Genomic DNA, 27,548 nt, shown 5'->3' on the forward strand with positions numbered 1-27,548 from the left:
AAAATCTAAAGATCAGAAAAGTAAAGAAAATATAAATTCTTTAATCTTGAAAGTCGATTTTGCAGAGGCAAGCTCTTATCGGTATAGAGACCCTAAAACCCTCCTTTTCTTATCTTTAACTTGTTTTATGAAGGTTACAGCCTTATAAGCTTTTTCTAAACTGAAAATGTAGTTAGCTAATGGATAAATGTAATGACATTTTCTTCTTATCTAACATCTTGTATTAAAGAGTTTGAAGGAGAAAGTCGACAATCCTGTAAAAAAAAAAGTGCTAAACTTTTGAAGGACTTAACTATAAAAGATCTAAGATATCACATTTTCACCATCACATTAAATGAATTTCACAAAATAGTGGAGTGAATCTTTTGCTGTTCGCTTTTGAAAATAATTACCGTGTTACGCCCATTCCTTTAATCATTTTTTAATTCCACCTTAAGTGAAAATTCGTAATTGAGCAACTATTGAATACAATATTGTCATTTTAAGTAAATTATCTATTAAATAATATCAAAATTAATCTTGAAAAATAATGTTCTCCAATATTAAATGTTATATAGAGAAGTTATCTTAATGCATTTGTTTAAGATTGAAGAATTCCAATATAGCAATCTTCGTAGTACTTTTTTTTTACTTTCTTGCAGTGTCCAATATCGAGAGAAAGTATTTCAGTTGTCTAAAATTTGGAAAGATTTTGCCGAATCTCTATGTTTTAGGCCTCCCTGAGATCGAAAAAGACATTATTGACATTATACTTGTCTGTCAGCAAATATAACAAATCAAAAACACTTTGAGCTAAAAGAATAAAATTTCGTATATGATATTTAGACTATATTTTTAAATTTCTAACAAATTTTGAAGGAAATTTATTCAGAAGGAATCGGTCTATCTGTTCGAGTTAAATGAATTCGATAACTTAACTTTAAGGCGCTATATAGATAAAATTGAGTAATCAGGTAATCAGGTTAAGGCGCTGTATAGATAAAATTCAGTAATCAGGTTTAGAACTAAAATGTTAATTCTTATCCAGTTTTCGGCTCTATTTATCAAAGATTTATTGTGTCGGTATGCATGTTCGCATGCATACATACAGTGAGGTAAATCAGTGAAATTCAATGTAATCTTGAGACTACAATATTAAATTTTATCAAATCTTGGTTGCAATCTGTCGTCAAAAATCGTCAAAATATAGATTCTGAAGACAGATTCAGTAAAAATGTTTAGATTCACGCCACAAATTTATATATCCTAACTGCTATTCTCTAATGCCATGCAAGGAATTTTCTACCATAACCAAATTCCCCATTTTATTATGGCGGGAGAGGAATAAGATCTGTGTTTGAGAGTATGCGAGAAAGTTTCGAGGAGACAACTACCGCTGATATAAGCATGATAACGTTTTTTAACGCGTGTAAATTTGGTGATATATTGCATCCTCCTCAAGTATCTTTGGTTATAGTTCTTCAAGTGAATATTGTCACGTAGGTTCGTCAGTGTGGAACTCAATGACACACACAAGAAGTAGAGCTAAACCAATTTATGAACTGAACTCTGAATACAGTGACTGACAAATTTTCTGCTTTTATACTAGCAGGGAAAGTTCCAGAATACTTTTCTGGAGACAGTAAGGAAAGTCCAGAACACTTGTCTGGTAAACTAAAGAAATGTCCAGAATCTTCTGGAACATGAAATAAAGGAAAACATAAAAACAAGGAATTAAATATTTACATAAACTGCGAATCGCATTGTCTCTCGCGGGATTCGAACTTACGTTTTCTTGATTATGAGACCAGTGCCATGACTATTCGGCCATGGAGATTCGGCTGTCTTTCTTCAATGCTACAATATAGATAAGCATCTCCAAAAACAGTTTATCAGTTTATGGTGGAACACTCTTCAACATATTTATCAATTTTATCGTGTATTTTATTTATATTTTTTTTTATAAATCTTGCCTTTATGATTCGTTACTATTCCTTCTTTGGCTGTTTTTTCAGTTCCTTTTGTGCCAACGAACGTACAAGAGGATGAAGTGACTAACACCAGCATTCTGATAAAATGGGACGAACCGTTTCCCTTCAGTGGTCCTATTGAAAAGTATGTCATCAAATGGCAAGAAGGGTCAGCTGATCCGTTTGTGGGACACAGTTCTGATCCATCCTATTTTATTGAGGAACTGACTCCTTACCAAAACTATTCCATACAAGTCTCTGCTAAAACCCAAGCAGGATTTGGAAACTGGTCTGATCCTATCACAGTCCGAACTAAGCCCGGAAGTAAGTATAGTTGTTTAATTTTTGCTATTTTTAATTTGTTTGATAACTAAATTTAATATTCTGGTTTTCGTGAGTTTTATGAAATATATTCAAGCATAACAACAAATTGGCTACTCCGACCCGCCAGAAGAGACATAGAAAAACTTGAATGACCGAACCGCCACAACAGCAACACTGCGGAAACTGGGGTTGAGGCCTAAGGGCCATCACCGGCCACGGTGCAACCCTTCCCTGAAGAAGTCCCATACGTCCCGTCATCGATGGGATCGCGCTACCTTTTCGCGTACCACAAGGATGGCGAGAACCAACCACCATATCGGAAGGTTTTCATCCTTAATTATGAAGTGTCCCCTCAGCCCGGGGGACTTATGTTCAAGCATAAGCTTTGTTAATGTCTGTATTAAGATCTCAAGATTATACATTTTGACAGTTTCTTTTGATATCAATGCTAAGCCAAATATAAATCCCAATTGAATTTTAGCAGACTAATATAAAGATGAGGACTAATATAGTTTCTAAGCGCATGTGGTATGCGCCCATCTGATTTACTTTTCCAAGAAGACGAAGGGCATTATTTGTATGTTTCTCGATCATATCGGTGTTTAAGAGTCAAAACAAAACGCCTTAAATTCATTTTAAAGGATGTTGAGATAGTTTAGCTTCTCTTTTATGTATATTTTCCCATTATATAAAATAGTACAAAGGAGACTTGATTGTGTAATAATTATGTAATGTAAGAATTACATTACAATTTCACATTGGAAGCAAATTGATAGGAAATGCTGTTATGCATACAACTTCAGAGCGTGCTGAAATAGCTTAGATTCCTTTTTATGAATATTTTCCCATTATATAAAATAGTACAAAAATAAGAAATTTAATTGTGGCAACTTTATAATTGCAACCAATTTAACACTCGTGGCGTGAAATGTTTTCTGTTCTTCGTATAGTCGCCAATATTGTGTACAGCTTGATTCCGGCGATGTGAAAACCTTGGAACACTTGAAGTAGAGCCGGTAATTTTGATAGTTCGGATGAAATAGCTTAAATAATTTCTGGTGCAGCTCAGTGCCAAATGCTTCAAAATCCAGCAATGGGCGGTTCCATCTGATTTATCAACAAATTTGGTACTGTCTCAGATATTCAACGATTTCCATAGCACAGGAAAAAAGTTGCACGTTGATGTTGCACTTGTTACAGCATCAATGGATTATTATGCTTCAAGATAGTTTTACTGTTATATAGAGTATTATTAAATAACTTCCAATATTAAATTTAAAACCTTCAGAATGCAGACATTTCTCTACTTATGTTTTCTTATTATACAATCTAGAAACTTAAATTAGCAATATGTTTGAAAAAAAAAAGATTTTAAAAATACTTTCGAAAAAGTGTTTTGTTGAAAATATATTTTATTTAATACCAGTTTTCAACCTGTTTATCACTGACGATTTCAAAACTGTTTAAGATGAAGACATAGCATTGCATTTATTTTTATTTATTATTTGAACAGCGGTAAATTGATAGTGGGATTTCATCTTTAAATTCAGGGGAGCATCAAAAGGAGTTCCATAATCAAATAAATTTTATTGTGAATATGAACTTGGGGTGCATCTAAACGAGCGTCATCCTTGGAACATGTCGGTTTTATAAGGTCCTGTAGCGGATTGAATTCAGCGAAGATAGAGCCTGGGACCTCTTGGTTCGCAGCTCAGTAACATGACCACGATACAAAAGCAATTGCTCAGGTAGCGTAGCTGTTAACTGGCTTATAAGCTATTCACTACAGACTCTCCCTCCAGTGAGTCGGAGGTGAGACGAACGATATGGCTTTTGAGTGGTGATGTATTAGCTGTTGATTCTAATGCGCCTGTACCTATCTGAGTAGTGCCAAGCGTTATGGCGAGCGTGTGTGGGTGAGTGGTTGCTGATGCTGTTGCTGCGTCAAGTGAGTCTGACGACTTTGGATTGCTGCAGCCTTTTTATGTGTGTTGCTGCGTCAAGTGAATCTGACGACTTTGGTTTGCTGCGTCAAGTGAGTCTGACGACATTTTGTTTGCGGGTAGATGGCGCCACAACAGCTGTAACGAAGGTTGAAGGTTCATCGTCCGAGGTCAACAATGTTGCGGGTCCTTTGATAACAAAATAGGCCACATATCCCACAATTCAGAATCTTTTCATCTATGGACTCTAAACAAATAAAAAATATAATTAGAATAACCATATATAATATATAACAATTTTTCTGAGCTTTATTTTTTTTTTTCCATTTCAGTTCCATTCAAACCCTGGGACATCAAAGGAGAAAATGTCACTAATACCACCATTTTGGTAAAATGGAACGAACCGAAGCCATCAAGGGGTCCTATTGAACTGTATTTCATTGAATATCAAGAGGAAGGGTCTTCAGAGTGGGTACAGAAATCCTCTGATGTGCCATTCTATCTCATGGAAGGATTAACTCCATGCAAAAAGTATTTAATACGAGTTTCTGCTAAAACAAAAGCAGGAATTGGAAACTGGTCTGATACTATAACAGTTTCAACTACCACAGGACGTAAGTTGGCATTCGCAATTCCAATGTTTTTCATTTTGTTTCTGACATTAAATATTGCGTATGACTTTTTTCAATGGCATAGTAATTGGAATTTCTGTTTGTGTCGAAACTAAAATTTGTAAAATAATGCCTAATAAGCTTTACTTGAGCGGAAAATACAAAATTTGGGAATGAGAAATGAAATTAGTTGCATTATGCAAAAAGTTGTAAAAGTTTCTCTCTAGGTTGTTATGGTTGTTTTTTTACTGATGCCAAATATTTAAAGGTGGGTTTTAAAAAATAAAATTACTTTCTTTTCTATATATTCCTCAAAGACATTGATGCTTTTATCATAATTTTCAACGCAGTTTAAGAAACTTCTTTGAATAAATATTCATGATTGTTATAGAGATTTGCAAAAAATGCATACCTATATCAATTGCTGTTTATCCGTCTTCGGCTCAACATGACTAGCAAGTGGTTGAACCCATCACTTAACTTTTAGCATCATTTGATTCAGCATAAAATATGGATCTTATATACGTTATGAATTTTGGCACTCGGCGTACCATTCATATAGAACAATAGCTCGTACCTCCACCTTTGTTTACAAAAAGCATATCTTCTTTCCATACTTGCCTAAGAACAGAATGCAACATTCATCCTAAAAAAGCATATCTTCTTTCCATACTTGCCTAAGAACAGAATGCAACATTCATCCTAAAAAAGCATATCTTCTTTCCATACTTGCATAAGAACAGAATGCAACATTCATCCTAAAAAAGCATATCTTCTTTCCATACTTGCCTAAGAACAGAATGCAACATTCATCCTAAAAAAGCATATCTTCTTTCCATACTTGCCTAAGAACAGAATGCAACATTCATCCTAAAAAAGCATATCTTCTTTCCATACTTGCCTAAGAACAGAATGCAACATTCATCCTATATCTTTCTTATAGCAGTGCATTGGTGACAACTTTATAATCCAGCTTTTGCATCACCAAATGGTTGAGGGAAGATTATTATATATGAATAACATCTTATTCACACAATTATTTTATAATTTCCTGAGAAATTGATTAGACATATCATTCTGCTTTCAGCTCGTCGTTCTTTTAATCAACGATTTGTTCTCATTAACGATTTATCGTTTAATTGTATCGTCACAAATTTTCAGAATTCTAATTCTAATTCTCTTTTGTTTCTTTTCAGTTCCAATGGTACCAAAAAATGTTAAAATTTCCTCTTCTAAACCTCGCAGCTTAGAAATAAGTTGGGAAGTGCCAGAACCACATATGGGCAACATTGTTGCCTATTCCATAAGATGGGGTGAACGGGGATCCGATTTGCCTTCCGTTGATTTCACCAACGATACATATTATATCATAAGAAACTTGTCAGCCTACACATGGTATTCGATACAAGTAAGAGCAAGCACTGAAGCAGGAGATGGCGAATGGTCTAATCCTTTAGAAGGCAGAACAGCAATTGGAAGTAAGTTTATATCCTCATGAAAATTTAAACTATACATATATTTTTTTCCATTTTAATATCATGCTTGTTATATACAGAATGATACGATATGGAGATTGGAATACAAATTATTGTCGCAGTAGGACACATTTGTCCACATAGGCAAGCGGTAACACGATTTTTATTCAATTTTTGCTAAGGAAAGTGGACTGAGTCTAATAACAGCTATGATATCTATGTAGCAAAACGAATATAGAATTTACGCCTGTACCAATTCCCTCAATAGAGGGTTGAAAATGTAATATTTCAGTGTGTCGATATGATTTTGAAACTGAGTTTAACAATATTGATTATCATTAATTACCATTAAACGTGTGTATTCAATTTGAAAGTTTTTCATGTAAAAACTAAAAAGGAAAACAATTATTTATAGAAATTCATTTTTAAATTATCTTCTGTTTCGAAAATCTAAGTATTTGTTTTATCGTTTTGATATAAAGACGTATTTTTCAAATAACCAAGTAATAATTGAAAGTATTGCCCAGTTCATATGCTTATGATGAAATTAATGTTACAAGTGGCCAATTATAGATAGGATTCAATAGGTTAAATTTTAAAAATTGGCTTTAAAATCAGATAAATAACCTATTTTTTTAAATATAAAATCGAAATTTCGATATCTTAAGAACATGAGATTTTAAGAAAACGTAAAATAAGAATAATCTTGTTATAAAATAGATATACTTTATTGTTCAATTCCCAGTTTTCGAATAATTGAACTAATATTTTATTTTCAATATTATTGATCGCCAACTTTTCCGAGTGAAGTATGTCTTTTTCGATGTACGAATTCTAGATCAATAATAATTCATTTTCGGAATCCAAAGCTCATCTGTAAGCATTAAGCCATCGAAATCAATCATTGGAAAGAAATTAAACATTTAATAGATGGAAAACAACAGGCTTCCACAGCAAGTAATATTTTCGGGTATCAATGAAAAGGTAATTTTTTTTGTTTGTTTGTTTGGTGTGTAGCTTTTAAATAAAATTTGTAGATTTCCGTTTAATTTATAAAGAAACCCATTCAGACCCATTCCATAGTATATTCATTATAAAGTCTGTACATTCTCATGTATATAAACGCGATAACACAAAGATGCAGTGACTTAAATAAATGGAATTTGATATGTGATTATTTTCTAACATTGTATTTTTGTGATAAATTTTGGTTTCAATCCTGTTGAGAAAAAATTGTCCAAAATTCACTCTCGGTTTCCTTTACTTTACTACAAAACACAGAAACTCTCATGTGTGGATGTCTGAAAATAAAAATCTGAGTACTTGTGGCCTATTACCTCTCTGTTTTTATTTCAGAATATGCTACACGAAGACACTACTTCCGATGGGTATTTCTGTTATTAGAAGTCATTTATTTTAAATAACAATTATTTTCTTCGAATATAATCGTAGTTTTACAAAAATGGAAAGCAAAATTTCTATAATAAATTATTGGTGGTGCGTTTGTTCAAAAATTAGCTGTGCGTAAGAAAGTATTTATCAAGATTCCATTTTTAAAAAACATAAAAGCATTTTTACGCACAACCAGTCTAAAAATTTTCACTTTATATCTACATGTGAAGTTCGTTGCATTTTATAGTTATTAAATAACCTATATATGGTATAAATTCATGGTAATTTTTTCAATAGACATTATGTGAATGTTATTTGATAATTTTACTGTGTATACTTTCAATTATTTGATAATTCAAAAATTGAAAGTAGTATGTAGGGAAGTATTAGAGTCTCTTTCCCAATATATATTTAAATCATTTCTCATTAACTAGATAATGCTTTTAGGAAAATGAATATCAAATCGGGTGATCAATCAATGATCTTTAATGTTCATCAGTTTTTACAGGCAATAATTTATAGTAATTAATCTGTTATAAAAATTTTCATCTGAATAATATTAACGTAACGTTTGAATAACGTCATTTATTGAATAACATTTTCATCTGAATAATGAATTTTTTTTTGAAGAGTGAATTTAAAAAAAAAAGAAAATGAATATTCAATAAACGATGTGTATTTCTATAGAGGTAATGAGAATCGAAACTAAAGTTTATAAGAAACCCTATAAGAAATCAAAGACGAATTGAAGGAATAAATAAAAGTGCGATCAATTAGCCGTCCTTCAAACCAGGTCTGGTCTTTCAATAGATTTGATGTCTCTAAATTCAAAGGATGAAAGGCCATCCATTCATCTTCAAATCAAACATTTGTTGCTCAGCGAGATGTCTTTAGCTGCTGGATGAATAGCCCCTAATTGCAATTTTCTTGCTTGTTGATTCAGTTTCAGTGTAGTTTTTACGTTTTTATTGCTTTTTCTCCCTTTTGTTGGTCATCGAACTCTCAAACAGAAAAAGTAAGGAAATTTGATAAAAATCGAAAGTGTAGCTTTAAAAAAGTAATTTCATGGCGTATTTCAACTCTGTAGTCCTAATAGACGAACCGCCATTGGGTTACACTCGTCTCGAATAAGACCACCATCTATCTCGCAGTTGGCAATCAATTTGTTGAAAAATTCTTGTAAGAAATTGAACATTGCTAAGCCATATATCTCTTCATTTATAGAAATAAAATAACAAATCTTGCTTGTGAGCGTTAATTGGCTTATGAAAATATTTTTGAGCGTTCTGGTTTTAAAAAAAATTCCAATAAGTCAACATTAATTCAAATTTATTTTAATTCATTTGATTTAATAAAATCAAACTGCTTCCTTTAAATGACATTTAATAAACTCATCGTATTCTTCCTCATAGTTCCATCATTGCCAAGGAATTTCCATGAAAAGAAGTCAACCAATACATCAATTCAAGTTGAATGGGAAGAACCCATTCCAACAAACGGCCCGATAACAAATTATACTGTGAGATGGGCTAACATCGACAACGATGTCATTGATTCAAGGACAACGAATGAAACAAACTATCTCATAAAGCCTTTGAATCCGTTCACCAACTATTCTGTTCAAGTGAGAGCGGCTACAGCGGCTGGATTCGGTAAATGGACAGAACCGTTAGTGATACGCACTGATATTGGAGGTAAGAATAAGATATGAAGTATTTCCGTTTCTTATCTTTCAAAAATAGAAAAGAAATTCAATTCTTTGTGGTGAATTTAGCAGAAAAATTGTTCCTTAATATAAAGTAACTGGAAACAATTGTCCCGATGTGGAATGGCTATGAATTTCTTCTAAATGACTCTAAGGGAAATAGAAGTGTGAGAAATTCTGAAAGAAGCGTAAAATTTTGTTTATGTACGTAATACTTTCTCATGCCGGCGTCCTTGCACAGGGGTAGCTCATCTGGTGCGTCCCGGGTTCGAATCCCGATTCAGGCAGGGTAGTTCTTCATCTATCTGTGAGGTGTGTGAATGTTCCCCCTTGTAAAAAGGGGTTGTGCAAGCGAATGTGTGAGTTTCATCTTTATATGAGCGAAGTCAGACTTCTGCCCTCGGGTGCTCAGGGGTATTTACCCTCAGAAGCTACTGCACCCCCTTTCTGTGGTAACGTAGACACAGCATCTTCATCATCAATAATTTCTCATTGTTACTGTGTTTGGTAATACAAATAGAATTTAAAGAGTAATGACTCTAAGGGAAGGGGGTCTCTGAGGGACTCTCTCTCTCTCTTCTTTGTGCAGCATTTTATTTGAGTACACGTATTTCTCTATCTTACTGTTGCATGCAAAGGTTATGGAGCATTCTTTTTAAGTACCTTTATTTTTCTTTCTTATTGTTGTGTCCAAAGAAGACGAAACATTCTCTTTAAGTACTCTAATTATTATTTTTTTTTTTTACTGTTGTATGAAAAGAAGGTGAAGCATTCTTATTAAGTACATTCATTTCTCTTTCTTACTGTTACATGCAAAGGAGATGAAGCATTCTCTTTAATTGCCTTTTTATTTTACCATTGCGTGCAAAGAAGATGAAGCATTCTTTTTGAATATCCTTGTTTCTCCTTCATATACTGTCGTATCCTAAGAAGATGAAACATTCTCTTTAAATACCTTTATTTTTCTTATATACTATTGCATGAAAAGAAGGTGAAGCATTTTTAGTACCTTTATTTTACTTTCTTACTATTGCATGTAAAGAAAATGAAGCATTCTCTTTGAGTACCTTTAATTCACTTTCTAATTGCTACAGGCAAAGAAGGTGAAGAATTCATTTTATTTCTCGTTCTTACTGTTACATGCAAAGAAGATGAAGCATTCTCTTTAAGTACCTTTATTTTTATTTCTTACTACAGCATGCAAAGAAGGTGAAGCATTCTCTTTGAGTTCCTTTGTTTCTCTTTCATACTGTTAGATACAAAGAAGGTGAAGCATTCTCTTTGAATATTTTATCTTTCCTTCTTACTGTTATATCCAAGAAAGATGAAACATTCTCTTTAAGCACCATTATTTTTCTTTCTTACTATTGTATGCAAAGAAAGTGAAGCATTCTTTTTGAGTGATCTGAAGCATTCTCTTACTGTTGCTTGTAAAGGAGGTTTAAAAATAAATTCTATGGCAAATGTCAATAAGATGAAGTCACAAAAAGTAACAGCCTCGTGTTCGTTCTACATATGGCAATCGAATCGAACAATATCTGCGAAATGTTTCATACTGCATGGTATGAAATAAATTACAAGTTTAGAACTAAACAGGCACAAAACGTAAGATAAATTTCAGTTTAATTGATAGTTTAAGTTGCAGTTCAATTTATATTTTAGGTTTAGACATCTATGTATATATATAGTGTGGACATTCTATAAATATTCAAAAATATTGATTATTCCGTTAGAGCGACAAATAAGAGCTTATTAACTGTGGCCAACCATAGAGGCAAATTTCCTGTTCTGTTTGTAATGTAATTGTTTGCATTGTTTAGAGTCAATTTTCTCAGAAACTCGTGATGTTTTTCATTGAACATGTGGCTCTTTGGGCTTTCAGGTATCCGTATTTCAAATCACTATATATTTTTGTTCGGGGATTCATTAATTCATTGAGCATCAGCAAAAGATGTATTCTCTGGAATTGAAGATTAATATATCTGGAGCAACTGATTAATAATGCTTTTAATGCTATAAAAAATCATTTACTTCTGAAACCTACCCTTAGAAAGAGATAGAGTACAATTAGAATACTGCAAATCCATAAATGGTATTCATATTTAACTTCATTTCTTGTATAGAAACTCAAGGATTTTCTATCTGTAATCTGAATGATCTTCAATCTCAAATTCTATTTACTACGTATTGTTCTTTCAGTATAAATGTTTATATTTCTTTTACTCTGACATCTTTATATCCTCGATTGTTTTTCCAGTTCCATATAAACCAAGGAATGTGACTTCAGTGACGGTTACAGACACAAGCATCCATTTAAAATGGGAAGAACCGGAACCGGTAGTTGGTATTATAACTCGCTATGATGTGGAATGTACTGATTCATCATCGAATTCTTCTGTCACTGAGAAAACGTTTGATTATCTGTACTACATAATAAAGAATTTATCGCCCTTCACAAATTATACAATCAGAATTCGAGCAGCCACAAGCGCAGGTTCAGGGAAATGGTCTGATCCTATCTTTGTACGAACGCTCAGTGGAGGTAAGTTTCTATGTTTACTTTTTCATTTTGAAGTTATACCTATATTGTTAATAATAAGCACTGAACAATGTTCCAGAGTTTTGAAATTTTGGAAATATCTTTTTACCTAGCAATATTTTTCACCTTGAATAGAGCTTTATTTCATCGTAAAAATAAATGTAAATTCATCAGTTCAAAATCTGTGAATAAGGAATTCAAACCCTTAATAATGAAATTAAAAAGGTTTTCTTTAACCCTTTAAAGGGCCATTTTTTTCTAGTCATATTATGTTAAAATATTTTTAGGCATGACATTAGAATAAGAAAAGAGATTCATTTAGCTTATTAGATAAATTTAATGTGATTAATTAATTAATTTGGTTAATTAATAATTAAGTAACAAATCAAGACACATCATTTTGTGTGAGATAAAGAACTGAAGCATCTAAATTTCTGTCTTTCTAAAAAAATTTGTCAGAACTTTCGCCAAACTACATAATTTCATGCAAAGATTTGATAAATTTGGTGGGAAGTATACTTCCCACGGCCCTAGAAAGGGTTAAACAAGGAAAAAGATACTGTAAACGGAGTCAATAGTGCCAAAACCCAAAATATAAGAAATTTAGAGCTTGGTTACGAAAAAAATATATTTTTCTAAAGGCAATGCCAACTTGCATCTATACTGTTTTGATCACAGAAAATCAATCTTAAAAATAAATTGCATTTTTTTTATCTTTTTATGACAAAAGTGGTTGTTTTATGTAACTGATTGAAATTTCATCAAAAGAGATTGTGAGCAGTCACATCTCATTTTAAAATTTTAATCAATTTTTTTTAATTTTTAAAAAATTTTGTTTTATAATTCAGAGTTACTAATTTAGAATATATATATATATAGTTAAATGAAATCAAAGTACTTTAGAATCAAAACTAATCAAATTAATTAATCAAACAATACTTTAAATCTTAAATATTTATCATTTGAAAAATACTAATGGAATTAACATTGAGAAGTGACTATTCTAACTCTAATTACTTTAATTATTGCAAACCTAGCGATTAAAATATAATATTTTTTCTCCTGTCTTGGTGTTAACGTGAAATCACTCTTTAATGATAATGCAATGTATTTGCAAGAGAGCACACATAGTTTTAACTCACATGTAAAATATTGTACAGGTATTTAACATATATTATATTCAAGAAAGAAAAGAAAGGATAATTTTCTTGATATTTAGCATCTTCACTAAACTTAACGAATTTCTTAAACACAATCATGTTTCTAAAGATAAAAATGTTAAAAGATAATTGAAAAAGATAACTGAATTTTCAATCACTACTTAATGGATTATAGTTCTAAAATTTTCTACAGCTGTATGCTTCGGATAACTGAAAATTATTTTCAGATTTTTAATAATCTGCTATTTACATGATTCCATATGAGAAACGCCATTTAGTAGCTAATTTGTGTAAAAATAAATAAATAATCCATTGATAAATATAATAAGATGTTATGAAATATATCAAGGACTAAAATGTAGAAATAATAAAAGTAACAAAAATTTTAAAGGAATGCTTTTATTAGAGAGTTTAAAATTTGAAAATAGGTTTTCACTAAATATTCAGAGCTAATAATCAAAAGGATTGACTGTTGCAGACAATACAATAAATACAATTAATTCATAATGAATATCATAAAAAAAATTCTAAACAATAATTAAAAATTAAAATATATATTGAATGTGATTAAAATATCAATTTATTTCTAGTTTATTTCACTCACCTTCCATCAGCTCTTCAGGCTTTTATCTTTTTTTTTTCACCCTGACTTCTGATAAAAAATGTAATTTCCTATGTTTTACTTACTTATGTATATGTGTGTTTGTCACACACACACGCACACACACACACACACACACACACACACACACACACACACACACACACACACACACATATATATATATAGATATATATATCGTAAGTAACACAAAAAATAACTTATATTCACGCCTACTATTTATTGTCAAATGGCAGCAATCAAATAGTATATGAATAAACTATCAAAAATTCCATACTAATTTATTAATGGTTTTAACAACAGCATTAAATCTAGCGCTTAGTTTAGCTAATCAAGGGAACTAAAATATTACTGGCAGTATTCTGGTGACAATCCACCTTGTCACCTGAAAGTATATTCCGTAAGAGCAAAGTAAATATATAAGAAATTAAGAAACAAACTCCCAACAGAAAATTTAATCGAACAAAAAATTAGGTTTAACCATCGTCAGATAAGTAATCACTATGACTTGCCAACGGAAATAAATGTTCATATCTTCCAAAACAATTATGTTATAAAAATAATCTTTGTATCACTTTGGGACTCAATGAAATTATCTTTTTAATGATATAAACTTTATTTTCGTGCAATTTTTCTCTTAATTTTAATATCTTAAATTGAATTTTTTGCATTTTCTATAACAATGTTTTTAAATGCTCTGATAGAATTCAAGCTCGTCTATCAAAAAATTCAATCGCTTGCTTTTACCAGTCATTAATTTCGTAGTAAGAGATTTTTATCACACTGATTCAATTAAATTCATGTTTTTCAGTCGTATCAATTAATAAGGAGAAATATTTTAAAAAGCGTTCCATATATCATTTAATAATCTAAAGAGTCAATCATTAGATCGAACAGATGTCGCCAAAGGCGGATAGTATAAATAATATTCCAAATACCCATTTCTTTTTTCTGATGTTATCCTGTTCTTTTCCAACTTTTAGTACCGCTTCCTCCCAGGAATCTTGAAAAAGAGAAAGTAACCAATCTCACTATATGCATCAAATGGGAAGAGCCTTCTCCTTTCAAAGGTCCCATTCTGTCCTATATTGTGCGCTGGAAACCTGCAGATTCCAAAACAGTCGAAACTGGAAAGACCGAAGCCTCTCCATATTGTATACAAAGTTTAAAGCCGTACACACTTTACAGCATTGATGTCCAGGCAGAAACGACAGCCGGATTTGGAGATTGGTCGGAAATTAAGAAAATACAGACAGCGATTGGAAGTAAGTAAATTGTTTCATCAGTTTTTACCTTGCAGAAGGGTTTTTTTTTTGTATATAAGTTGATTCAAATACTGTTTCTAAACTATTAGAATTTTTATTTCCTGAGGAATCTATCGAATCCATTTGATTTTTTTCAACCATATTATAATTACGGTTATTACAAATAGAAAAAATCCAGACTATAAACGGATTATAATCCGATATTATAAACGGATAACAGATCTTGAAAGTAGAGAAACATTTCTTCGAAAAAATTTCCACTTCATAATATCGCTACTTAACAAGAAGCACCATTATTTCAGTTTTTGTAAATTTAAAAACGGAATTAAAAATTGTATTTTTTGTAACTAATTAACAATATTTCTAATTTTTCGCTCATTCCATATATAAAATATTTTATTTATACTAGATGTTTAAAAATAAGCAAAAAATATTTGTTATTAGTAGAGAAAACGCAATTTTTCTCCTCTTTTTGTGAAATTTGGGAGCTTGATCCTCTGTTTTTGTTTCTTTCTAACATGGTAAAAAGGCCCTTGTGTTTACAATTTTCAAATACCGCCAAGATCGCCAAATGTCATTACATATTAAGACGCCAAAATAGTTGCATTCTGGAGCTTAGCTGTGGAAATTTTCAATTTCTGATAATCGAAGCTCCACATCGAAATAAGGAGTCTCTTTGATTCGTAAATGAATTCATTCATTCGAAAAAAAATTCATTTGTTGTCAAAAAACTTTTTATTTTTAAGTTTCATTTGAATGGATTATTAAAAAAATCATGATGTCTGTTATTTTAAAGCAATTTGTTAATTTCTGAGGATACAAAAAAATTTTGATTTATTTTAGTGATTAGAATATTAGATAGGAAATACATTTGACAATTAGATTTGTTAAATAAAAGCATTAATGCTATTCAAAGATGATTATTTTCATAAGATAAAATATTACAGCCATACTTTTAATTTGATTTCTCTGATGTGTTCATGATAGAATCTGTTTTTCCCTCCATGATAACAGTGTCTTCTTTTACACATATTATACATTCTATAAACTCATTCCCTTGTGAGTAATTAAAAAGTACCATCGAAAAATTATCATTGATATTGAAGCAAAAGCTGCTTTCTGTTATTTCACGATTTAGCACAAAGAAGAGAAAAAATTTAAGCGATTTACAGATAAAATGCGAGAATACAAACAAAAAGGTATTTTTCATTGTTTTGGTAAAACATTTCCAAATTAATTTAAGATACAAAATCCCTCTAACTTGTTTCTTAGCATTCTTGGGAATTAAATAAACATCGAAAACCAATCATTATAATGGATTTGCTCTCGAGGTGTTTTATTATGAATTATATATGAACCTATCTGGAGAATAGCACTTTTATTAGAATGTGGTTCTCTCGGTTCCCTCTTTTCTTTCGTATTGTTTGGCATTTATGCAATAATCGAAATGGATAATTTGTAAAAAATGTGTTTGAGCTACGTATTTATTAAAAATATATCAAAGGATGTTCAAAATATTTAAATAAATTCCTTATGTTATTTGTGTCATTTTTAAAGCTTTATATTAGAAAACTTTTTATCGTAAATAATTATTCGAGTATGCGATTTATGTAATGCATCAATTAAAGCTATCGTAAAAAAAATTCAATTCAAATAATATAAATAGAACAGAAACACTAGATTTTTTTGTATAGTGGTCCAAAGGACTGATAATAAATATTTATATCATGAAGTCCAAGGAATTTCTTAGTGATGTTCGATTAACTGTTTAGTTAAATGTTAAAGATTGCATTTAATTAGATGAATAAATATAAGAAATAACTATCTAATTAAATGTTAAAAATTTATTTCAGTAAGGCAATTAATTTTTTATTAATTAAAAACTATGTTTCCATTGCAAATGCGAAGTGTTGTGTTAAAATTGCCATTTATGTTGTAACTTATGACACTTTCAAGCCCGCTGACAGTTATCTGTCAGCGATTTAAGCCGCGTGAGCGTCTCTTGTTTTTTCAGAAGCGCCAACTAGCGCCAAGAGTATGACTTAGCTGTTTCATGCGTCACATTCGCTTGCACAACTCCTTTTTACACAGGGGCACATTCACACACCTCACAGATAGAACACAAAGGAACAACCGTGCCTGAACTGGAACTCGAACCCGGGACGCCCAGACCATGGGGAAGAAGCGCTATTTTTATGCCAAGACGCCAACATTGCAATTTATTGCTTAATAAATTGAATTTAAAATAGCATAAACAAAGAAAAAATATTTAAATAATATCTCTTTCAGCCTATTAATATTCAAAAATTTCTTTTTAATTTATTCAAAAATTATTTTAGGGTTTCTTGTCATTTAAAAATATATAGAAACGTTAGTAATCTCTCTCTTTTAATACCAAATACCGTAAATTGAATACAATTGTCGAGCACTCAGTTGTAAGACCAACTAGATCCAAGGATGCAAAAAATATCACCTTTTAAATTATATCGATTTTAATTTCTGGGCAACTTTTCTGTAATTCTAATGCATAATTTGGTCCAGTGTTTTTATTATCATGATGAAATCAGACTCATTTCATAGCTTTATTAAAACATTTTACTGAGCTTTTTTTGCCGTTGTTAAATTTAAATTTAAAAAAATCTATTTTCTTTGAGCATTAACTCCGAAACAGTATTTCATTTCAACTTCTTTTTCACAGTACATGCACTTGTTAATTCACATACAGTAATTTGTAGTAGATTTAATTCAATGACTTCCAATTTTTAATAGTATAAGAAAAGGAAGGTGAAATTTTATATAAAGATATTCCACGTTAATGGCTATTATTTCGTTCAAATAAGCTAGTCATCAGGGGCGATTATTTTATATATATATATTTAATGACATAATAAAAACATTTAAAAAAATAAATGTCTTTAATGTTTCTTTGTGCATATAGTTCCTGCTGCTGTTAAGGAAGTCAAGACATACAACAAGACGGCTTGGACTATTTATCTGAATTGGTCACCTCCAGATCCGCCCAATGGTCCTCTGAAAGAATACATGGTGAGCTGGGGAGAGCATGATAAACCGGAGGCGATGAAAAATTTCACTAACAGCACCTTCTTTGTCGCCAAAAACTTAACTCCTTACACTAAATATATTTTCGAAATCTCGGCATCGACGGAAGTTGGGTTTGGACCGCCATCTGGTTCTTTACTAGTAGAAACTGAGATAGCAGGTAAGTTCTAACTTAAACTGCAATTCTCCACCATGGTCTTATGAAGTGAAAATTATATACATTATTCGTTGCCAAACATGAGAAAATTATAGCACGCAAAGTTTTCTTGCCAGCAATAAGAAAATCTTTATTGATCTTGTTATTTAAATTCCCAATTACAAGTATTAAAAGGAAACTGCATGCATTTTTTATTTGTCAAAAAAAAGAGAAAAATAATACATTTATCGCACTGAAATGAATTATTTATTTACTTCAGATACAATAACTAAATGTTTAGAACGCAAAAATATATCTAATCATTAGATATTTTGAAAACTAAGTTATTTTTTTACATTTTGTTGACACTTTAATAAATATATTGAAACAAATTTCTGATTTATTGCATACATGTATTTTATAGTTTTCAGTCCTAAGTTATTCATTCTTGAATTTTACCAAACACAAAGAAAATTAGTTAAATGAACTTAATTAATCAACAGACATTTACTAATCCTGAAAGATAGTCATTACAACTAAATGGTAATATAATAAATCATGGGTTTGATTTGTTATATAGTTTAAAATTAAAGCTTCTTACTAAAGAAGTAACTAAAATTATTCATTATTTTATAGTTCCTAGTGCTCCAGTGAATTTAGGATTGGTCTCTGCCAGCAACATCAGTCTTACTTTAAAATGGCAACAACCAATCGCACCCAACGGACCCATTTTGGGCTATATTGTTAGCTGGAAAGCAACTTACGTGGAAGGTTCTCCTAGCGTTTTCGAGGTGCAAACACTTCAACATAAAATACCGGATTTGGTACCTTACATGGACTATTCTATACAAGTTTCTGCTAAAACAAGTGCTGGAACTGGACCCTGGTCTGATGTTTTAATGGCAAGCACGAAAATTGGGGGTAAGTCATGTATTGATGATGTGTATGAAACTTATTTTAATGATTTAATCACTTACTTAATTACCATCCAAGCTTAAAGTTTGAATCATCTATAGTTATAGCGTATTCTTTTATTTTTCATAATTTTTCCTGTTGTTACCTTTTTTTACTATGCAAATGCAATTTTCGTCTTAACGCACACGTTGAAGTAATGTATTTTTTTTTATTTATATTTATGAAGTAGATACCTGCTTTGCCTGAAATAATTGTCGCTAAAATTTTAATTAAATATTTTGTCTTAATGGCTTTTTGAACCAAATATTTTTAAGCTTCAAATTTTGATAAATATATGATTCATTCTATTTTAGACGCCTTACGATGTTTGGTTCAATTTATTATGCATGAACCAATATAACGTCCGTTATACGTTATATTGGTTCAATTTATATATGTCCGTTATCCCTGCAACTCCACTAAAATTCGTTAAAAACGGATAAATTTTGCTATTTCTATCTTTTTAATAATATAACCTTTCTAATCTAAAACAATGTAAAAAATTACATTTTTCTTCATGTTATTATTATTTTAAGTATGAATTTAAATCTTTTAGTGATTTTTTGCCGAAATTAAGTATATGTACTGCTTGATTTCTTTAAATGTGCTTGTGTTCATCACAGGATGGCAACTTAGATTATAAAACAAACACGAAAAACAAAAATAACAGTAACTTTAATAATAATTTTTTTATCAACAAATTTGTTCTTTTTCCAGAATTCTTATGGTTTTGTATTATCTTTCGTCATACATTTAATATTCGATTTTTTAGATTTTTGTTGGAAAAGTATGCTTAAAATATTTTTTTAATAATTTTTTTTTTGACTTTTAAGATGATGTAAAAATCATGTTTGTACTGCAATATTTTCATTAGTTATCACGAAAAAAAAAAAAACGCCAAAATTTTGCATCGCTTTTAATTAAAATTTCAAAAAAAAAAACAAAAAAAACCCTCCGAATTTTACGTTTTTAGTTTCCAAATTATATATGTGCCAAGTTTGCTGGCATTAGGTCAGAGGCCTAGTCTATTGAGCGCGAACACGTACACATACACATACACAAATACAAATTCATATTTATTTTAAGATAACGGTAAAGCGTAGACTGACCAAAAGCGGGCTAAGCAAGCTTAAAATATTTGAAAAATGGGTGTAAGTATATTAACAACTAATTATCTTAGTTGGAAAGAACAATATAATAAATTACATTTTCGGAATATATATTTCCATTCCTCCTTACTTGAAGTGAATCAGGGTTAATTCTAACGATCAAAATTTGTTTCTTGTTGGCCTTCCAGAAAGCTGCATATAGCATACCATAACTTACAATGTCTTTAACATTTTCTTCTGAAATATGTTAATAATAATCTCAAAGGCCAATTGAAGTTTCGAGTTTGGACTCTTTAGTGAATGTTTAAATTTAAAACGCTTCTGGAACCAAGGAATGGGGACAGATATAGTGTACGTTTTGTACTCAGTATTTAAATTTATATTTTTAAACGATTCATAAAAGGAAAACAAACTTTTCACTAGTTCAAGACTCATAGAGAAAAGTTGAGATATTCGGAGCAATGCCATTCTAAAATTTTATATAGGGAAAAAATCATTTATTAAAAATCAGGTATTTTTAGTGCTTAAATTAAGTGTTTTCAATCCCTCGAGAAATCTGAAACATCGAAATGTCTATATAAGCAGAGGTAATGATCTTCCTAAAATTTTCTTGCATACTTTTCAATAAACCTGTCATGTCAGAGAACGCCTTACATGGAATTTACATGCAATAGTTATGAAATATTGACTTTTGGTGTGAATTTAGCATTTTTACTGAATCTATCGTATCATCCTTGGCGAGTTATTTGGCGACTCATCTCCCTGATATGCGTTAATGGTGTCCAAAAATCGAATTTGTGTTTTAGACATGTTATTACCAACCGATTGAAAAAAAATTTGGCACGAAACTGCGCTTGTAGTCATAAAATCCCATGCCAAATTTAATATACTTAAGCCATTATGCATTTGATTTGCCGTGTTTACTTATTTTTGAAAGTACAGACCGACAGACAGTCAACCTGTAGTTGGATTTTAATCAAAATTTCACAGGTAAACACACTATAGATGTTAAATCTGCGTATCGAATTTAATCTATTTAGCTCTCTTCGTTTTGTAAATATCTTGTTAACTTATATTCGAACAACGGACAGGCGGATTTCCTCATAACATATTTTACTCAACATTTGATGGTAATCTGCAAATTTAGTGTTAAGACCGTATTTCACCCATCTTGATCGCATCTGTTCATAGATAGATTTTATCTTGATTATTATTTGAGTTATCTTTGTCACTGACGGACAGACAGAAATTTTCGAACTCGGGTAGTTCTAAAATGTAGATATTCATCAAATTTGAATTTTTTTGACAATTTCTATACTTTGTCTGTACTATGTGTACAAGAAAGTAAAAATCTAATCGTTTAAATTCGTAATGATTGAAAACAAATGAGGTGAAAATGGATGCCATTTATTAAAATATTCAGCAAACGAATTCCTTCTATTGTGAATAATGCAGAGAGAAATAAAAAGATCTCAAATCATTTCTAAGAATTCATTTTGATGACCATTCTTTAAGCACTAAGCGATTCTTCTTCTTTTAATGGGTGATGGGGCTTCTTCAAAGGCTATTATCTCAACCAAGCAATAAGTGCGTAAATGCTGGAAACGGCAGTTGAGTTTTTGATGATCCCAGCACTGACCATTCTTCCATTTCATTGTGAACGAAATAATAACTCTCTTTATATCTACTTCCATTGAATTCCCTTCTCTATTATAGATCTCAGTATTTTCATTTAATTTTATTTAGTTAAAGCTTTTATAGTTATTTAGAAAGAATTATTTTTGGTTAGATACAAACAATATTTATTCTGGAAAATAAATAATATTTGTTTCCATAACATCCCTTTTAATTGTCTTTTTTTATTCAAATATTAATCCTTATTTTCTCTCATTGTTAAAAATTTTCTTGGATATTTATAAAAAAATTCAGTTTCTTTTATTGACCATTAAAGGACTGTAAATATTTTAGTCTATTCTTTATGAGACTCTTGAGATTTAATTGCATTGTGATCTAATTTCAAAGAAAAAATTGTGATTATATTTCAATTTTGATAATAGTATATAGATCGAAACTCAAATTCTAGAAATAAATCATTTTAATTTGTTGCAGCAAGATCATTGAAATATTTAATTGGAGTTTAATAAATTTTTGACTATTTTGTATTTGGTTCGAATTTAACTTAATCTTTTTTTATACTTACGAATTATTTAAATTACAACAAAAAAAATTAATTGAATAAAGCTACAATTATTTATAAATGCCTGTTACTAGGCAATGATAGCATATACAAAAGAAATCTTTAGAAAATGAAATGACTAAATCAAGAAACTCATAAAAGATTTTCTTGAAAATGAACAGTATTTCTATATGCAATTACATGAAATGAATTAATAATTAAAACCCTACCAACGCAAAAAAAACCCGAAAAATAAAACGTATTTTTATTTTTAAAAACACTTTCCAATTCATAAAGAAAGAAGAAAAAAACCCATTTCTCTTTCACAGCAGTCCCTGAAGAATATAAGCGTTTTCACCCTCTTCAAGCGAGGAACTTTTAATGAAATCATTTCCCATGGATCTTTCTTTTTATCACTCCCACTTTTAAGATCAGAGCTACCCTACTTTGTTGTACTAATTAGGGATTCTTCGTAGTCATATGTCTTTTAGCATTATCAGTGTCAAAGCATTCTTACCAAACAACGCACTCAATTTTGTATCGATTTCGTCGGGTCGATAATTAAATGAGCCAATGCATGGTTTTATAAAGGATATTATATAAAATGAATCTAATTTCAAACGGTTTTATAGCACAACTTTTTCAAAACAAAATCTAGAATAAGTAATAAAAGTATATTCAGTATGACTTCCTAAAAATTGATTTTTTTAGCTTAGGAAACTTAGGAAATTTTTTAAATAAGGATTGGATCTACGAGCAGGAATTCAGATATGTTTTATGAGGAGAATAAGCTCATATACAGAACAAAGATTTACTACTGTTCGGATATGAGTAACAAAGAATGCAGAAAGGATATGATGATATTATTTTTTAAGATGGTTCTTTTTTAAATATATTTACAGGGTGCGGCAAAATAAACTCGGACAAAGCTATTACATCACAGAGTACAATTAATTTCTTTTTAATTTTTGTTCATTTCGTTTTGTCTACCACTTCAATTATAACATATTTTATAATGTATCTTTTAGTTTACGTATTGTTTTTTGGCTTTTTTTACAACGCCAAGCAAAAGATCTGCTGTTTTAAGAGTTGTTTAAGCAAGGAAAACGACAGTATGAAGTCATTCGTTTGTTTAATGTGCTTCAGCAAACACTGTCTAATGCAATCTGCCTTTCCAATGAGCTTGTCAATGATGGTCAAAGTCCAGGAAGTGAGCGAAAACGTATGGTGAACATTTGCAATAGCCGTGAAGTTATCAATAAGCAAGTTCAATGAAATTCGAGGGTTTCCATGAGACAGATCACTTGTAAACTGGGAATAAGTGACCAATCAGTGCAATGAATGGCAAAAACAGAACTTGGACTGAAGCCTTACAAGTTCCAGAAAGTTCAGTTTCGCACTAAAGCAAACAAACTCGGCTCCAAAGACGCCGAAAACTTTTGAGACGGGCAAGTCAGCGCTGAGAGAGATTCCTTTCCCCTAATTACCGTGTAAAAGCTCGTATCGCCTAGAATTTTAGGATCTAGTCTGTAGATTCTCCAAGCACTTCTGCAATTGTTGAACATCGCAAAAATCCAAAGTCGGTCATGGTCAGGGGCGGAATTTGCGCAAGCGGCGAAACATCTCTGGTTTTTGTGGACGAGAGCTTTAAACTAAACCAAAAAGTGTACCAGCGGGACATTCCAGAAGCTGTTGTATTTCCGTGGGCCAAAAAGCACTTCGGCAATGTAAAGTGGGAGTTTCAACAAGACTCAATACCAGCTCACAAGGCTAAAAAGAAAGTGGTGCAAGGCGCATTTTCCGGGTGTGATATCAACGGGAGCGTGGGCTCATTACCCTCCGAATCTCAATCTCATGATTAAAGTGTATGGTTCATTTCGGAGTCTAGAGCTTGCACTAAACTACACAAAAGTATGGACTCTCTGAAGCAATGGATTCGGGGGGAATGAGATATATTAAAAGTAGGAGACTTGCGGCCCATTGCTCTAAATTTCAACATGCGTTTGCGCCTTTACATTATTGCAAAAGGCGACCACTTTGGAATCAATTTATTTATTAGTGAAAGTCTACTATTATTATTACTTGTTATATTTTGCTAATTTATTTTTAATCAAGTTATATTAAAATTTTTTTGTCCGGATTTTTCTGCCGCACCTGTATAAACTTTTTCTTTTATGTAAGGCTTAGTAAGATATGGAAAATGAATTATATAAAAAAATAGGTTCTTCATGTACTTATTTATATGTGTATAATTAGATTTCAAAAGCGAAACATTTCATGCTAAAACTATTAGATCTTGAATCTGAACTCCCCTATCTCAATTTTAAAGCACATGTTCTTTTCGTTAAGAGCTATTTTCCCCCTCTTAGCTATTACAAGCTAATATATCTTCTAATTTTATTACAAAAGTCAAATAAATGAGACATTAAATTATACTAAGCGAAATAGTCTACCAGTACATGAAATCTAAGCACAGCAAATTATTTCACTATGCGAATATGAAAATACAAAATAACCTTCAAGAAAAAAGAAGAAAAAGCCATAACAAAATTGACATGGTTATCCATGTACGTTTATCAAGTGTCTATTTATGAATTCATGAACGTGTTTATTCAGTACTTGGAGAGTTCTTTCAAGTGTTCTGTGTGGGTGCTTTTATTGGATCTACTCTAGTTGATCAAATATGATGTAAAATTATCGTTGCATTTCTTTATTACACAATAATTTATGTGATAGTGAAAATTGTGGTCTGGGTGAAATGACTTAGAGACACATGTTGTCTTTGATGGGGTTTATTGGTAGCATCAACAACAAAAGGCACATGATTACGCCAAAGTGTAGTAGGCCTAGAGAACTACACATAAAATTTCTCGGGGGAGAGAGAGAGCCGAGATCACCCTCCCCCAAGTAAAGGAGTCAAGTTTGCTTCCCTTGGAAAAAAAATTACTAACAATCAACAGGGAGACCACATGATATTTACATGATTGGCAGCTAGCTCCGCCCAGAAAGACCACGTGGTTAACTGAATTCTTAACATATGATTTAAACTGTATTCTAATACAAGCATTATCATTTTCTAAATAGTGTCCTTAATTAGCTTTATATTTTTTTCTCTTGCAGTTCCGAAACCTGCTCAGGTGTTAGCAATAGATATCGTAAATTCGAAAACAATATCTTTGGAATGGGAAACCATCCCTCCATATCCTGGGCCCACGACTTTTGTGATTGAAGTGTGGAGAAAATCAAGCCACTGTAATCCCAGAGCTGGAGCAGTCCTCGAAACTTTCAAAAATGGTTCCAGAGGGTCGGGACAATGGAAATTTAAACGACCAGAAACTATTGAGGGGCTCACACCTTACAGTGAATACTATGTACGAATTTTGTTGAACACGGTTGTGGCTGGAAGTATAAGTTCCAACTCCTCCGTAGTAAAGACACCACCAGACAGTGAGTATTTATATTTTATTTGAAATTTGGAATCATGCTTCTGCTTTTTTTTCGTCTAAGATTTTGTAAATAAGTATTAGTATAGATGAATTTCGCTAAATCATGTAATCATCAATCATAATCTTGAATAAATTGATCGATTTAGATAAAAATGATCCAGAATGACTTTGTTTTTTTTTATATAAACTTGCTTAGTTTATGTTTTAGATAAATATTCTATTTTTGTTGGCTTGAGAATCGCGGCATTTTAAAACATGGTCAAATGATGACGTCAATCATAAATATATAACTCCTTTTTCTAAACCATTCCAATGAGAGGGCGTTGATGTACGACTGCTTTAATAAGACCCAAACCTATTACATAGAAACGAACCATATTATCTTTTTTTGTGTGAAATGCCTATCAAATTTGCTATTTGCCGGTAACGAAGCCTTGATTCCCTCACAAAGTTATCACGGATCATCTTTGTTCAAGTTGAACTGATTTCGAATTGACGATCACTAATCACTAAAAGGTAGGTAGGTGAATATCACTAATCCTTAGGTTTAGAAATTGTGGTTTTGTAAACGTTGAACTCATGGTCTTTATGTAGAAGACGTCGTATTGGAGCGGTATTTATTACTCTGAGTAGAAAATTGGCAATGAAATATCTTGTAACGGTGTCATTATAATAATTTCTCAGACAAAAAAATATCTGAAATAGTTTTATAAAACAAAAAAGATTAGCAAAAATACTTCTTAATTACCTGTAAATGCGCTTTAATTGATTTTAAAATTTCAGCCATATAGATTTAAAAACTTTTATGTTATACTCTTTTTTATTTTCATACCTATGTCTCATTTACAGAGAATTTAAGATTAAAGATGATATTAAAAAGAGATGCGCAGTAAAAAATTTTACATTTTAATTGGCCTTTATTAGATTGCCACTGTAAATAAGTAGCAGATTTTTGAAATAATATCGCAGAATATTCACATTATGTATTCAAATATGTGATGAAACAATCCATTCATCAAGGTCAAATACCTCTTCTTGTCGTGTTGTAGAAATATGCAAAGCGAGTGACTATTTCTTTTACTTAAACTTTTGGCTATTAGTCTCGTCATCTGACCAAAGTTCAAAATTATGAAATTTACAAGAATAGCCCTCTTTTTGCTTCAGAAAGGAAGGTCATTCTTATGAAGTAAAATGATCTGTGTTAGAAAGTAATTTAAATTTACATTACAGGAGTTTACATAATATGTATGAAATAAATGAATGAGCATAACGGCAATTGTTTTTTTTTAATAGTGACGAAAGATTTAAATATAAACCTATTTACATGAAATAATAACTAGCTGTAATTATATCATTTTCTGTGTTTGTCAGGTCCTGGCGCACCTCGAAATGTGGAGGCCGATTGCAAAGAGAGCACCGAGACTGTCGTAAGGTGGCAGTCTCCATTTAAACCCAACGGCAAGATCATCGAGTACCTGGTCAGGTACGGAGTAGAGGTGTGATTTTTTTTCTCCCTTTCTTCATTTCTTTCATTATAATATGAGTAACTCAAAAAAATTTTTTGTAAATATTGTTACTAAAATCTTCCGGATTTCTTTTTCTATTTGTTGGTCGATGAAATAAACAGTCCTTTAGTAGAAATCAACGACGTTTATTGACATGAAGACACAAATACGCAGACA

At 31.2% G+C, this 27,548-nt stretch overlaps 1 protein-coding gene across 3 annotated transcripts in view; it reads left to right on the forward strand.

The window, feature by feature from the left end:
- Positions 1–27,548, forward strand: part of LOC129983771 (phosphatidylinositol phosphatase PTPRQ-like) — a 118,392-nt gene that overhangs the window by 48,668 nt on the left and 42,176 nt on the right. For all 3 annotated transcript variants that reach the window (XM_056093393.1, XM_056093394.1, XM_056093395.1), the window contains 10 exons: positions 1,995–2,273; positions 4,549–4,830; positions 6,024–6,305; positions 9,107–9,388; positions 11,657–11,941; positions 14,704–14,985; positions 17,924–18,205; positions 18,818–19,102; positions 25,541–25,867; positions 27,238–27,362. In XM_056093393.1, coding sequence (XP_055949368.1) covers positions 1,995–2,273; positions 4,549–4,830; positions 6,024–6,305; positions 9,107–9,388; positions 11,657–11,941; positions 14,704–14,985; positions 17,924–18,205; positions 18,818–19,102; positions 25,541–25,867; positions 27,238–27,362 — 2,711 coding nt within the window. The remainder of the gene's footprint in view (positions 1–1,994; positions 2,274–4,548; positions 4,831–6,023; positions 6,306–9,106; positions 9,389–11,656; positions 11,942–14,703; positions 14,986–17,923; positions 18,206–18,817; positions 19,103–25,540; positions 25,868–27,237; positions 27,363–27,548) is intronic.

The sequence above is a fragment of the Argiope bruennichi genome, chromosome 9 (assembly GCF_947563725.1).
Source record: "Argiope bruennichi chromosome 9, qqArgBrue1.1, whole genome shotgun sequence".
NCBI classification, from domain to species: Eukaryota; Metazoa; Arthropoda; class Arachnida; order Araneae; family Araneidae; genus Argiope; species Argiope bruennichi.